At 44.4% G+C, this 14,006-nt stretch overlaps 1 protein-coding gene across 1 annotated transcript in view; it reads right to left on the bottom strand.

The window, feature by feature from the left end:
- Positions 1–14,006, bottom strand: part of OBSCN (obscurin, cytoskeletal calmodulin and titin-interacting RhoGEF) — a 142,241-nt gene that overhangs the window by 30,422 nt on the left and 97,813 nt on the right. Inside the window, exons 63-71 of the mRNA XM_032133486.1 lie at positions 12,665–12,931; positions 10,119–10,391; positions 8,662–8,934; positions 6,206–6,493; positions 4,459–4,731; positions 2,067–3,422; positions 1,202–1,480; positions 758–836; positions 274–392 (exon numbers count right to left, since the gene is read on the bottom strand). Coding sequence (XP_031989377.1) covers positions 274–392; positions 758–836; positions 1,202–1,480; positions 2,067–3,422; positions 4,459–4,731; positions 6,206–6,493; positions 8,662–8,934; positions 10,119–10,391; positions 12,665–12,931 — 3,207 coding nt within the window. The remainder of the gene's footprint in view (positions 1–273; positions 393–757; positions 837–1,201; positions 1,481–2,066; positions 3,423–4,458; positions 4,732–6,205; positions 6,494–8,661; positions 8,935–10,118; positions 10,392–12,664; positions 12,932–14,006) is intronic.

Below are 14,006 nucleotides of genomic sequence, written 5' to 3'. Positions count from 1 at the left end.
GCTCAGAGAAGTTCATAACTGAGTTTTCAAAAGCATATGCCTGTCATTGTGCCTGGATATATGGACATAAAATGAGGCAATTAATCTGCCTGAGTCTGCTCCAAAAGTCCCTGTTCAGCACCACAAACACATTCCCCAGCTGGTTTGTGCAAATGTGGTGCAAGGTGCTCAGACTGGGGCCACAGCAGAAAAAGAGCACCTTGGAAAACCCTGTCCAGCACTTCAACCTGATATCAGAACTGGAAAATTGGCAATATCGTGGGATCCACTCACCTTTCACCTTCAAGTGAAATTTAGCCAGTGATGCTCCAGGTGCCACATGAATATCATGAAGCTCATCAAAGATCTGGGGCAACTGCTCCTCCTCGGTGGTGGATTCCTCCTGTTCTCGGCTAAGCAACAATTAGAATTAGAAAGAAGAAAATCAGGATGCCAGTTAAGAGTTAGGAATCAGAATGACCTATTTTAGGTTACTTCAGTCTGTGGGTTTTGTCACCCTGAGAGCAGATTCAGCACCATCTGACATTAAAAGTAACAGAGTGATTCCATGAGGAAATATCCAGGCTTGCCTGAAGGCTCCAGAGCAAGGCTGCCCATGACAAATGTGCAGCTGTTGCATTTATTGCATCTCAGCTGGGCTGGATGCTCCTTTAGGGCATTTACCTGGCTCTGCTTGACACAGCAAACCCAGGCCTGACATAAATACACAGACTGATCTCACCAAGCCAGAGGTTAGAGCCAGAGTTCCATATTTTACCTTGAAATATATTCCTTGGCACTGTAGTAAGATGATGTCTCTGTTGCATCTGCTGCTGTCTCGTAGTCTGTGCTGGTCACTGTTAAATAGAAAAAGACATGTTTTGAATAATCTGAGCCTTGAAACTATTTTTCTTGCTTAAATACTTCTTACTGATTATAGTTTGAGTGACTGGCAGGTGGATTTTATATTGTACTGCAGCAGGATCCCACACGTCCCTAGATTAGGGAAAACACCTCTGTTCACCCAAAAAGCTTTGCTCTGAACTTCGCCTTGGAGTTGGCAAAACCCAGCTGAACCCAAGAGATTTGCAAGCGAAAATTCTGTGGCCAACACATTTTTGTTTAAACTGTAGATGGTTCTTTCCTTGGGGGAAAAAAAAAATTAACCAGGTCTCAGCAGAACTCCTTTCCTTGGTTTTTGTACAGTGATTTTGAGACTTACACTCCACGCGAAGCTCAGCCTTGGTTGAAGCCACCCCCATGTTGTTCTCAGCGAGGCACCGGTAGACACCCATGTCCGTAGGGACCACGGCGGTGATGATCAGCTGGTGACAGCCTTCCTGGTCCTCATTGATCATGTAGTGGTCATTTTCTTCAATAGCTTTGCCGTCCTTGAACCAGCGCACCGTGGGCAGGGGTTTGCCAATGACAATGCAGTCAAAGCTCACGGGGTACCCATCCTGGACCTCTTGGTTTTGGAGCTCGGTCATGAACATGGGGGCTACAGTTGGGGTGGTTGGAGAGAAGAAAGAAAAATTTGGTTTTACTAAAAGATGTATTTTTGGCCCCTGCTGCCCAGACTTCTGGTTTCTGTTTTTTTTAATTGCAGTCTGGTATCATTTCTCTGTGAAAACAGTCAAGAAACCCCCTGATGAAGACTATTAAGATATTACATCAGCACAGCAGTACCACAGCTGCCAATTATACATTGTCCCTGCTCCTCTCCTTGCCAAAATGTCTTGTCTCCCTCTGAACCATTCTAAACCCTACATAATTCATTTAAGTATAATAATCATAGTATTTATGGTCACATTGTAGTAGGTGACATTTCTAGCATGAAAAAGGGCTTCATAGATAAGTCAATACATTGCAACCCCCTCCTTCAGCACCAAAATCCCTCCTCTCCCTCAAAATGCGAAAGAATAAAAAAATGGTTCGCTTTTCCAAAAATGCAAAGTTCTCAGAAAAGTATCTCCACCAAATGAAAAAAAAAAAAAACATTTTAAGTTACTTGAGAGTGAAAAAATGATATCCTGACCTGTTCCTGCTGTCTTTTCCAAGGAATAAACAAGATTTGCTTTCCCTACCTGTATCAGAAGTCAGCAAAGGGGGTGGAGGCCTCGCTACTGGAGGTGCAAACTTCCCAAGGGTGGGAGGTGACGCCTTCCCAATCCGCAATTCGATTTTTTTCGGGCCTTGTTCCAAGATGTCGATCTCCACAGGAATTCCCAGAGCACCAAACATCTCTCTGAACCGTGTGGCAGCCGCTTTGGCCTCAGACATGATTTCAAACTTAATGTAGATGTACTGATCATCTTCACGGTAGGTCTGGTGGTCAACCACATCTATGTCCCCTTCATCTGCACTGACAAAGAGCTCTTCCTCCACATCAGAGATCTCCGTGGAGATCTTGGCCCTGAAGAGTCTGTGGAGTCTCCTTCCTGCTTTTCGGAAAGCATCATCCAGCTCGCTGCCAGACGAGCTCTCTGTCTCACTGTCAGTGCTCTGCTTACTCTGCTTCTCCTTAGGAAGAACTTGAGCTTCCTGAGTGCCAACCACCACCTTGGCGCTGTGTGAGACCTTGCCAAACTTATTGGATGCCTCACAGGTGTATTTACCAGCATCCTTCCTGTCCAGGCCAGCGATAATCAAGGAGCAGGTGCCGTCACTGTAGTTGTCTATGTGGTAGTAACGACCATCCGAGAGCTCCTTCCCATCTTTCAGCCACCGGATGTTCATGTCGGTTTTGCTGTGGGCCACACACTCCAGGTGCAGGGTGCTCCCAGGCTCTCCAGAGAAGTCTTTGAAGGTCTCAGTAAACACTGGACTCTCTTGTTGCTTGATCTCTTTCCTGACTTTGTAGCCTTTGAAAGCAGCTTGGATCTTCACAGCCGCCTTGTTCATGGAGGGATCATCTAAATCTGGCAGCTCTGGTTCAGCTGGCTGAGCAGCTGTGGTGGCCACAGTGGTCTCCACAGTGGATGTCTCCCACTGTTTCCATAATTTTCCTGTGGAGGTGGACTGAACCTTGCTGGTAACACTGATGCTCTTCTTCTCAGCTTTCTTGAGGTAGTTTACCAGGGAAGGAGTCCCAGCTCTAGACTCATCATCGGAGCTTGTGAAAGAGAGGTCTGCCTCTCCTGTCCTGGCCAGCTCATCACACGTGGAGTACTCCTCCGAGTAGTAGTGAGACATCTCTGCTTCCTCCTTCCTCAGCTTCTGAAGCTTCTCATCTTCCTCAGGGACCTCGCTGATGGAATCCAAGGTGGGCTCCCGGCTCATCCGGCGTTTCTTGGCAAGGGCTTCCCACAGGAGGTGAAGATCTCCCTCCTGAGCAGCCTCAGGGGGTAGGCTGGGCTGGACGTGCCCGTCCACCAGTTCTTCAGGCTGGCTGGCAGGGGGAGCTTCCCTGGCAATCTCCTTCAGCATCGACACTGTAGGAACTGCACGGAATTAAATGGATGAGGAGTTAAATGTCTTTGAGTGAGCTCTGAGAAAGCACATGGAAATATTGTACAGGAGAACATCTTGCTTAATGCTTAACTAAGCATTGTATTGAGAACAAAATGGGAATTTGGAGAATCACCCAGAATGGGGAAGGTCGCAAGGGAGCGCTGGAGGTGTCTAGTCCAACCTCCCTGCTCAAGCACAGTCCCCTGGATCACATTATTCAGTGTCCAGATGGATTTTGAATATCTCCAGAGAGGGAGACTTCACACCCTCTCTGGTGGGTGGGTATAATTGAATCCGGTCCTGGGGAGCTTGTCCTAGCTGACCATGCTTTGAGGAGGGGGATGGACCACACCATCTTCAGAAGGTCTGTCCAACCTCTGCAATCCTGTGATTCTATGCATGCACTTAAAACATAATCAAACAACATTCTTTTGTTTAATTCCTTGCACATTTGAACCCAATAAACAGATTTCTGCCCTTTTTAATGTTGCAGTTGATGAACTGCTTGTTAAGACTGCCAGGGGAGCCTGGAAAGCTATCCAGGCTCATCCTATCTCCCAGACAGACAGAGCTTCCCTGTCTGTCATGAATAGATATCCAGTGGCTGTGCTGGGAGCTGAAACTCCCATCTCACATGGACATAACTGCCTGGCTGGATGTGTCTAAGTCTGAAGGTGTCTGGGACACATCCAGTGCCTCTACATGGTGCCCAGTCCCCTTTGAGATGCTCCAGGTCAGGTGGGACATCCAAAGAATACCCTAAAGCATCTCAAAAGGTACCAAAAGCTCATGTAGAGACCGTAATGTCACACCTTAAATTTCACCTCCAGAAACTCTTATCTGAGCAACTCAAAACTATTCAGGATGCAGAAATTTACTGGGCAATACCAAACAGGAAAATAACAATTCCTTGTGGATTGTTATCATGGCTTGTAAAAGAAAATGAATTCCAGTCCAAGCTGTGGAGATCCCCCTGGATGTCCATATTGGACCTGACTTAACATCCCAGCAAAGCACACTCTGTACCTTCAAGACACAGGCTGGCAACAGATTTGACTTCTGGAGAAGCCATGCAGGTGTAGCTGTCCTGATCCTCAGGTTTGAATCCATGGATGATGAGTATCTGCTTCGTTCCATCAGAGCGGATCTCGAATCTCCCTCCAGCTTTTATTTGTTCTTTTCCCTTAAACCAAGTCACTTTGTCCTTGGTTTCACTTGATAAGGTGCACTCCAGGCGAGCCGTCCCTCCTTCTGAGACTGATCCTCCCACCAAAGGTTGGGTGACTGTAACTGGAGGCTCTGCAGTTACGAAAATAAAGTGAATTAACACAAAGAACAAACCAACATCTGGCTTTAAGGCACTCCAGATCACTCTATAAAATACCCAACCAACCCATCCATCATTTACAGATTTTTCAGCTGTTGCGAACAACCAAAGGAAAAAAAATGAAAAGACTGGCAGCATCCAAACTGTGCACTTCCAAAGATAATATCAAAACAACTTTCCAAACACTCCCAGCGCTTAAACCAGCTCCATCTAAACATATACATGCAGAAGTGGTTGCATTTTTCACATTCCTGTGTTTGTTTGCTGGTCTTCATTTATCCATCACCAGAATTAAAGAAGTTCTACAGATTTCTAGATCTTAAATGTTTCCAAGTGAAGGAGTTGTGGTGTGAGACTAAAAAGAAACAGTAAATACAATGAAAAGAGGAGATTATTCAAAGCAGCATTCATTTCCATCTTGAAATCTAAAAAGTATCTATAAATATAGAGAGAGAGGTTTATGCTATCTTAGAGTAAAAAATTATCAAAACACATAAATAATTTAAAAATAAAAATTCTCTGCATCTTCTTTACTTTGGAAAGAGGCCTGCCAATGGAATGCTGTTTCTACAACCATGATACTCAAAGAAAAACAGATTGGATGCAAAGGACAGTGCTGAATTCCCAAAAGCAGCACATCCCTCAGGGTGATCTTCCCCTCTGCACATTTCACCATGGTGAGGGGATTGGTGCCCAAAATGCCTTGGGTTTGTTGTGGACAAAGTCAGTGTGTGCAGAGTCATCAGGGTCCAGCACTGGCAGCAGTTATTGTTGCAAAAAAAGGCATTGTGTGCCTGAACCTTAAGCAAAAGAGGATTTTTTTATTATTATTCTCATTTTGAGGAATTTAGATGAGTGACACCACAGAAAGAGTTGCAAGAAAAGAAAGATTGAGGGAGCGACTCCCCATCCCACTGTAGCTTCCAAAATTTCACCATCAGACAGCGAAGGAACTGTGTCCTCCAGCATTTCTTTGTGGGGATTATTGAAAAAGACACATTAGAAAAAACATAAAAAAAGAGAAAGATGGGTGAAGAAGACAACACTGCCCACCAACAGTCATGGTCTTGGTTACCCCAAACACATTCCAACATGCCCCTTTTGACTCATTCTGGCCTAACTCCACCAGAAAAGACACTCATGGTGACCGGCCAACACATGGATACAAGGCAAGAAACCCATGGTGACGGGCCAGCACATGGATGATGCAGTGCAGGCTGCAAGACAGCTGGATGCAGTTTGGAGGAAATCAGTGCTGAGTGCTAAAAATGCAGCAGGTTTTGTTCATAGCAGCCCAGAACGACTTTTATTCTAAGCTCTTCCTCCTCTATCGTGTTGGCAGGCAAGCGCTGAAAGATGTCTGGAATGGGTGAAGCAGGTGTGCCATGCAAAACTTAGGGTCTGCAGGAGCTTGCAGTCCTCGCTGGGGCCTGTGTCCATCCTCACCTAACTGCACCATCTGGGGGAAGTGCACCGCCTCGCTGGCCCCAGCTTTATTTATGGCTGAGACTCGGAATCTGTAGGGTTCCCCTGGGGCCAGGCCGTCCACCGTGAACTCCGTGTTTTGGATAAGGCCCTCGCTGCAGGACTGCCAGCCAACGCCCGGGATTTTCCTCTCCACGTTGTAGCCTAGGATGTCCTGGCCACCGTCGCCCAGCGGCTTGTGCCAAGACAGAGTGACAGAGTGGCTGCTCTGACTTAGAACTTCTGGTTCTTCAGGTGGCTCAGGGAGGGCTGGGGGCACAACAGAGGTCCCGTGATGAGCAGTAACATGAGCATCCTAAAACACCCAAGAGTCTTCTACAAGCCGTGAGGAAGGAGTGCAACGACCTGAGTATTTTTCTGGTTGTAAAGTCGAGTGTAAAGTCATCGTAAATTTGTTGTAAAGTCATGACCATGAGTACCTGTGCACCACTGAGTGATCCTTGTCTGCCCTGAGCTACACTGCTAATGAGAAACATTCATTTTCCAACTTTCACATAATTAACATCATGCATTGCTTTTGTCCCATAAATAAAAATAACCCTACACTGGTATTATCAATGAATTTAGCTGAAAATTTCAAGCACATTTGAGCCTTGATTAGGTTTATTTTAGGTTTGGCCACAATGGAAATATAATTATTGTTGGACTAAAGAGTAACTCTGATATTTTAATAGAAAGTCACTCAATTTCTGTGTAATTGCAGTATATGTCACAGCATCAGGCAATAACAAATAATTATGTGATGGGAATGATCTGGTGTCCTAATGTCCATGATCACGGAATGGTTTGGGTTGGGACTTTGAAGATCATCTAATTCCAACCCCTACACTCAGTACTTTGGAAAATGTTCCTTGCCTACATTACACTTTGACCTTAAAGACAGAAATAATTATTTCAGTCTTGAGTTCAAGACATTTACCATATAAATGACCTGCCATGATGTACCAATCCAATGAGTTAAAGGCAAATATGGTCAACAGCCAGTTCTTTAATTCTGGACACCATAAAAATAACATAAAGGCTTCTTTTCTCTATTGTCAGCCAAATTTAATACAGAAAAGTCTGTCAACGGGAGGGGTATTACTTTTTTTTTTTTTTTTTTTGATGTTCCTTGAATATAAATGCCCCAAATTAGAAAAAACTGATTTAAATCCACCAAACATTTTTTGTCAATTGTGGCGGAAATGACTGGGACATGTAACAGAGATCTCTTAAGCCTCAGAAATCATTAGACAGAGACTGCCAGTAATCATTTAAAGAACAGATGGTCCATCAGTGACTCTTGAACATCTCAGCTACAGCTAAAACAAATTCAACTATCTTGTAATCATCACTGGGGTAGTGCTGGAGTGACCATTGCTGGGTGACTCACTTGTCCCACTGCAGGAAGGAGCCAGACCCTGGGTGCTGAAATGGACACTGACATGTCATTATCCAACCTGCTCCATGAGGGAATTATCATCTTCCCTACTTAACTATTAACTCCCGTGTCTCTGAAGCAGGAGCTGTGTGTTCCCCACTTGAAGATTTTAATATGCTACACATTAATCTGGGAAACTGGTTGCCCTGCACCTGAGTTGATTAGCAGATTTCAAAAATTCCTCTGCTTTCCTGGATAATTTTTCCATGTGGACTCTAGCTCAGCTCCCTCCCATGTCCACATTTGCCGAGGGTGAAGTTGAACTCTGAGAAAATTGTTAGAGTTTATGTTACATTTTACAAGAGACTGTGATGCCTTAGATCTTGACCTTTGTGTTTTTCAAATCCTGTACTGCTTAGAGTGTAACTCTGAAGTTTCTTGTGGCCTGTTGGTTTCTGCTCTCTCAGGCTGGGTGGACATGACAAAAGCCTGTCCGGGCCTGCACTCCGAGGTCACCCAGACTGTCCTAGGCCCAAAAAGTATAAACCAAAGAGCCTCTGAAAGGGGAGCAAGCTGAAGGGAATTACATCATTAACTGAAGCTTTAATTGGAGAATTAACCCTGATATGCAAATGAACCACACCTATAAAAGTGTGAAGAACTCGTGACCTGCTGTCCACCTTGGGGTCCATCTTGGCAAAAGCCTCTGGCTGCCCAGGGGTACCTTTGAAGGCCTTTCAAATAAATACCTATTTTATTCTTTTACTCCTGTCCAGTCTCTGTGTCTAGGAGGCCTCTTAAGGCATCACTGCAGCTAAAGAAACTTTGGGAGCATCTCTACCATCACTAGCCTGATTCATTTTTCTTTTGATGAGGTGGATTACCTCTGGTCAAAGAACAAGTTGCCAGTAGTATCTTCTCAGACTAAGAACACAATTTTGGGATATGTGAGGCAAAGAGAAAAGAATCAGCACAAAGATTGGGAAATTCAGTGTTGTAGCTCGATACAAATGTTCCAGATTTAGAGTGCCTCTAGGCTGGAGCAACACACACTTACCTATCACAGAAAGCTTGGCTGATGAAATGGCTTCCCTGGAAGCAAAGGTCACATCTCCAGAATGATGCAGTTGGGCTTTTTTCAGAATAAGTTTGTATTTGTTTCCATCTGCTTGTACCTCCCAGTCCTCACCCGACTGGATCTCTATGTCATTACTGTACCAGGCCACTTCATTAATTGGCACAGCTTCACTCAGGACACAGCTAAATGTTGCTTTTTCCCCCAGAGACACTTCCACATCCGTGAGGGGCTGCAAGAACTGCAGGCGCCACCCTGTAGATTAAAATCAGGGATCGAGCCCTCAGTTACAGAAGCAATCAAGAGATTTTGTGAATATTTGTGCAGAAGATCTGAACAGCCAGGCCTTGGAGGCTAAGGAGATTATTAAAAGATCCATGTACATTGCCAGAATAGAAGCTTTAGAATCACAGAATGGTTTTGTTTGGGAGGGACTTTAAAGCCCATCTCATTCCAACCCCTGCCTTGGGCTGGGACACCTTCCACTGGACCAGGTTGCTCCAAGCCCCATCTAATCCATAACTGGGCACTGATCTCTGCTCTTGTACTCTTCTACTTTATTGTACAGAAAGGGCTTCTGGTCCCCACAGGGGTCTCCAGTAACAGCATAAAGTAGAAGGATACAGAGATAATATTTTTGCTGATAAAACCCTCCTTTCTGAAGTACCTGAAGTACCTATAAACACAACCAAACACATCAGAATCATGACAACTTTGGGACAGTCATTTGCTGCTAACTCAATGGCAACTGGTGCTGCTTGTAAACCGTGTCACATCCTACAGAACAAGAAAATAAGGAAATTGTAAAGCATCATCCATTTGGGGATGAGAGACTTGGATTTGTTCAGCCCAGAAAACAGGCGGCTTTGGTATGACCTAATTTGCACCTTCCAGTATGGGAAGGGAGCCTACAAGAAGGATGGAGAGGGACTTTTTACAAGAGCATGGAGTGGCAGGACAAGGGGAAATGGGTTCAGATGGACAGAGAGTAGGTTTAGATGAGATGTTAGGAAAAAATTCTTCCCTGTGAGTGTGGTGAGCCCTGGCACAGGGTGCCCAGAGAAGCTGTGGCTGCCCCTGGGTCCCTGAAAGTGTCCAAGGCCAGGTTGGACGGGGCTTGGAGCAGCCTGGGATAGTGGAAGGTGTCCCTGCCCATGGCAGGGGTGGCACTGGATGATCTTTAAGGTCCCCTCCAACCCAGTCCATTCTGTGATTCTGTGGGTTAGTGGTGGGCTTGGCAGAGTTGGGTTAAAGGCTGGACTCGATGGTCTCAGAGATCCTTTCCAACTGAATGATTCTATGATTTACTGTGTGGGAAGAACATTTACGTAAGAGACCAACAACAAATGCAACTTGCTCCTACTCATCATATTTTCCTGGTTTCTGTCCCCTTTCCAATCAGAAATTGAAGACTTCCCCTGCCCAAGCACTTGAGTTACCTTTCACTGTGAGGAAGGCTGAGGTCACTGCATCGCTGCACATGAAAGTCACCCTGCAGCTGTCCTGGGGAGTTAAATTCTTCAGCAGCAGGATATGCCTGAGTCCATTTTCAAAGTAAACCATCTCAGTGTTTTCTGTAGTTTTGGCAGGCTCATCATCAATCAGCCAGTTGTAATTATAGGTCTCAGGCTTGGAGAGATAACACTCGAACAGGGCTTCCCCTCCTTCCACAGCCTCCACGTTCTCCAAGCCCTGGACAATGCTGTTCTTGGCTAGAAAAGAAGGACAACGAACATTACTAATTATCTGACCATATATCTCTGAATATTAGCAAGGCTCAGAGCACTGGAGGATTCCCACTGCTGCAAAGCTGCTGGAAAAATGTGGATGTGATAAACTGTGCTTGTAAGTTTAATTGCTGGTTTCAGCCACACTCTAACACAATATTATAATTTAAAAGATTAAAAGACAGTTTAAAAATAATGATAAACCTCTAGAACCTCCAGCATTTCATCTAGAACCTCTAGCATCTCACCCAGATTTCCTCCAAAAACCTGACTGTTTTTTATAAATAAAGAAAAAAATGGTCATATTTGTACGAATCAGGCCAATAGGAAGGCATACTCGGGAAGATAAAGTGTAATGAAATTCCTTTGGTCCTATGACAGGAATCATTTCCCAAAGATCTCCCTGACAGCACAATTATCATCATGACTGGGGAGATGTGAATCCACTGTCAGTTCATGATAAAATCTTATCACCTTTCTTACAAAGCAAATATAAGAGAATATTAGGGCTGGCAAAGCTATAGTGACGATTATCTGAGATAATTCTGCCTCTAGGAAGCACACAGAAAGTCAAAATCTGTATCAAGATTACTTTGAATGGTAAATTTCTGAATTATTACAAAAGCTCTGTGACAGGTTTATTTTCCCATGCTGTGTGATGAGCTGTGGGGTCAGAAACGTGCACAGATCTCCACGCTCCAGAGTCATGCATCAGTTGGCACCTGCACAGAAACAATCAGCCTGATGCCAAATTAAGTATGGGCTGGTGCATGTGGATATAATTCATGTTGCTACAGGGGCACATGATATGCACAAGGGTGGGGACACATGGTTCAGTAAATACAGTTTACACAAATGCCATAAAGCGGTCAGCATGCTTTGTGTTATAAACCCAGACCCCGGGACATCCCTGTTTAGATCTCTACAGATCATCTGGAACTGTGCACAGCAAAAAAAAGAAAAAAAAATAGTAAAAATAAATAAAATTTTAAAAAAACCTCCAAACTGAGCAGTTTATTTAATGGCAAAAACACACAAACAAACATACCCAAAAAGCACAAGTTACAAGCTATTTATTAACTTATTACTAATTATGAGGTGCCCAGAGATGATGTGTGTGAACTCTCCATCCTTGGAAGTGTCCAAGACCAGGCTGGATAGGGCTTGAAGCAGCCAGGGATGGTGGAAGGCATCCCTGCCCATGGCAAGGGGTTGGAACTACATGACCTTTAAGGTCTTTTCCAACCCAAACTATTCTGGGTTTCTATGATACTAAAAAAATCTGAATTTTGTAAGATTCATAGTTATGGCGAACAATGAGAGGTTTGAAGACTCTTCTCGGAGAATGTATAATTTTTGCTAGAACAACCCAAGTTGTTTATCTGTGTACTTTTGAAGTGCTGTTTTTCCTAATTATGGAAAGCAGCCAGTTGCTAACTCTACATCCTCTGAGATGCTTTTAGGTAATTTTAGTTCATTAAAATCTTTTTAAATCCTGGAAATAGAAAGTGCTTCTCAGTGTAGAAAATATTATAATAAATAACACCCTGTTCTTCTGCACTAACAAGTCCACTTAAGCAGGAAGGCAAAATAGCCACAAATATTCAGAAATCAGAACCTGCTCTTGCTGATCATATTAATTCACTTGGTAACCAAAACCAGGAATTCCATAAGCAGCAGAAAAAAAAAATAAGGAAATCCATGTAAAGTCTTAAATTTTGTTAATTTTTTTCTTTTTGCTGATCCTCAGGGCCTTCAGAAATGCTGATGCCAAGTGAGGAGGTAAATTCTGAGGGACCACTACTTGAAATATGTAAATAACCAAGCTGCCTTAACTGAAAATCAAATGGAATTCCACACTATCCATTATTTACTGGGTTTGGGTCACACTGTGTAAAAAGTGCTCTTGAAGAGCAAAGAAATTTTAATATTATTCCTTTGGACCAACACTACACCTGTGATTTTACAGCAATTCAGCAGGACACATCCCATCACACCGACATTCCAGATCGTTGCAGAAGAGGTGGGACTGCTAAATGGTGTCATGAGTGAGTGTTAATTAGAGCTCAGCTGATGCTGCAGTTTCATATTCAATTCCCATTATCTCCCAACTATTTTTATCCTCGTTTTCAGTACTGGAGTGAACACCAAGAGCAGGTATCTGGTGTGTCCCTTATTGCAAAGCCTTGCCATGATTTTTCTACCTCTTTTATTTGGAACCCATGGTAGTGTCTTCCTCTCTGGCTGGAAGACCTCACCTTGAACATCAAGTGTAGCCATCACTTTAGTGCCTTCAGCTTCACAAGAATAGATTCCAGTGTCTTCTGGGACCGTGGGGTTAATTTTTAGCATGCTCACATTCCAGTCCTGATCGATAATCACTCGCTGCCCATCTGCATGTATTTCCTGATCATTTTTCTTCCAGATGGCGTGCACTGGCCTAGAATATTGGCATATGAACTCTGCCGGGCCATCTTCATCAACAGTTATGTCCTGCATGGGACTGACCACTTCAATGGTGGGATCTGTTAACCAACACGTCAGGAAGGACATGCATTAGTGGATCCCCATGAAGTCATCACTTGGAGGGTTTTTGCCAAGCGCAGAGCCCGTGGGGAGCAAGCAGGATGACAGTGCAAGCAGGGAGGGCACGCTGGGGGTTAGCAGTTTAGTCTGTGCTCACGTCAGCATCAAGCAGGATGGAAGCCAAACTGGTGCATTAGAACATGACCATCACACTGGGAAATGGGCCACCAGGAATTAAGGCTTGTGCTGGAACCGTCCTGAATCTGGACTGCTGTGCAGAGTAGCTGCTGGGATTCCCTTTGGGCTTGGTTTTTCTCCCAGTGTTTCCGAGATCTTCTAGGGTGGGAAGCACTGGATGTGAAACGCTTCTGCTTCCCGAATGTGGAGAAGTGGGATGCAGAGGACTGCAGTGAGTGGTTCCCTGCAACTCACCACCTCACAGAGCAATAGGAAAACACCACAAACTCTACTGGAAGCTCCTTGTGTGACTAAAATATAACTACTCATCAGAAAGAAACACAGCCCTCAGACACTCATTCCTGTCCCAGGGTGGTCTTGGCTGTCAGAAGTCACCGGCAGTGTGAGGAGCAAAGATCCAGGACAACTGTGACAAAAAAAAGGCACCCCACAGGAGCAGATGAATATTGTTTTGATTAACCACGCGTTCCTCTGCAGCAGACACAACGTTAGGGGAAAAACAATAGGATTTCCTTTACAGTATTTTATCTAGAGATCACTGAGAGATCATAAACCAGTGACATTTCAGACTGAGAGCCCATAAAATGCTGAGAGCAGCTGGATATGCAGCTCCTCTGGAGGTGGTGAGATCCATGAGGCTGCTTTGAAGCACTTTTAAAACCCGAGTTCTGCTTCTTGTGAGGCAGCTGTAAGGCACAGTAGATATATCTGGCCTAAAATACTGTGAGCTTCCAAAGCAGCCAAGGAGTCCCTCCTGAGACATCAGACTGGACCATCCATGTACAATGTGATATGCAGGTCAAAAGGAAAAATCTCAATGAAGTCTGAAAATGGAAATCTCTCTGAAACATCATTCTCAGCAGAACTATGCCAACT

Source organism: Corvus moneduloides, chromosome 1 (assembly GCF_009650955.1).
Source record: "Corvus moneduloides isolate bCorMon1 chromosome 1, bCorMon1.pri, whole genome shotgun sequence".
Classification (NCBI taxonomy): domain Eukaryota; kingdom Metazoa; phylum Chordata; class Aves; order Passeriformes; family Corvidae; genus Corvus; species Corvus moneduloides.
The sequence above is the reverse complement of the archived record's forward strand: the minus strand, read 5'-3'. Positions and strand labels throughout refer to the sequence as shown.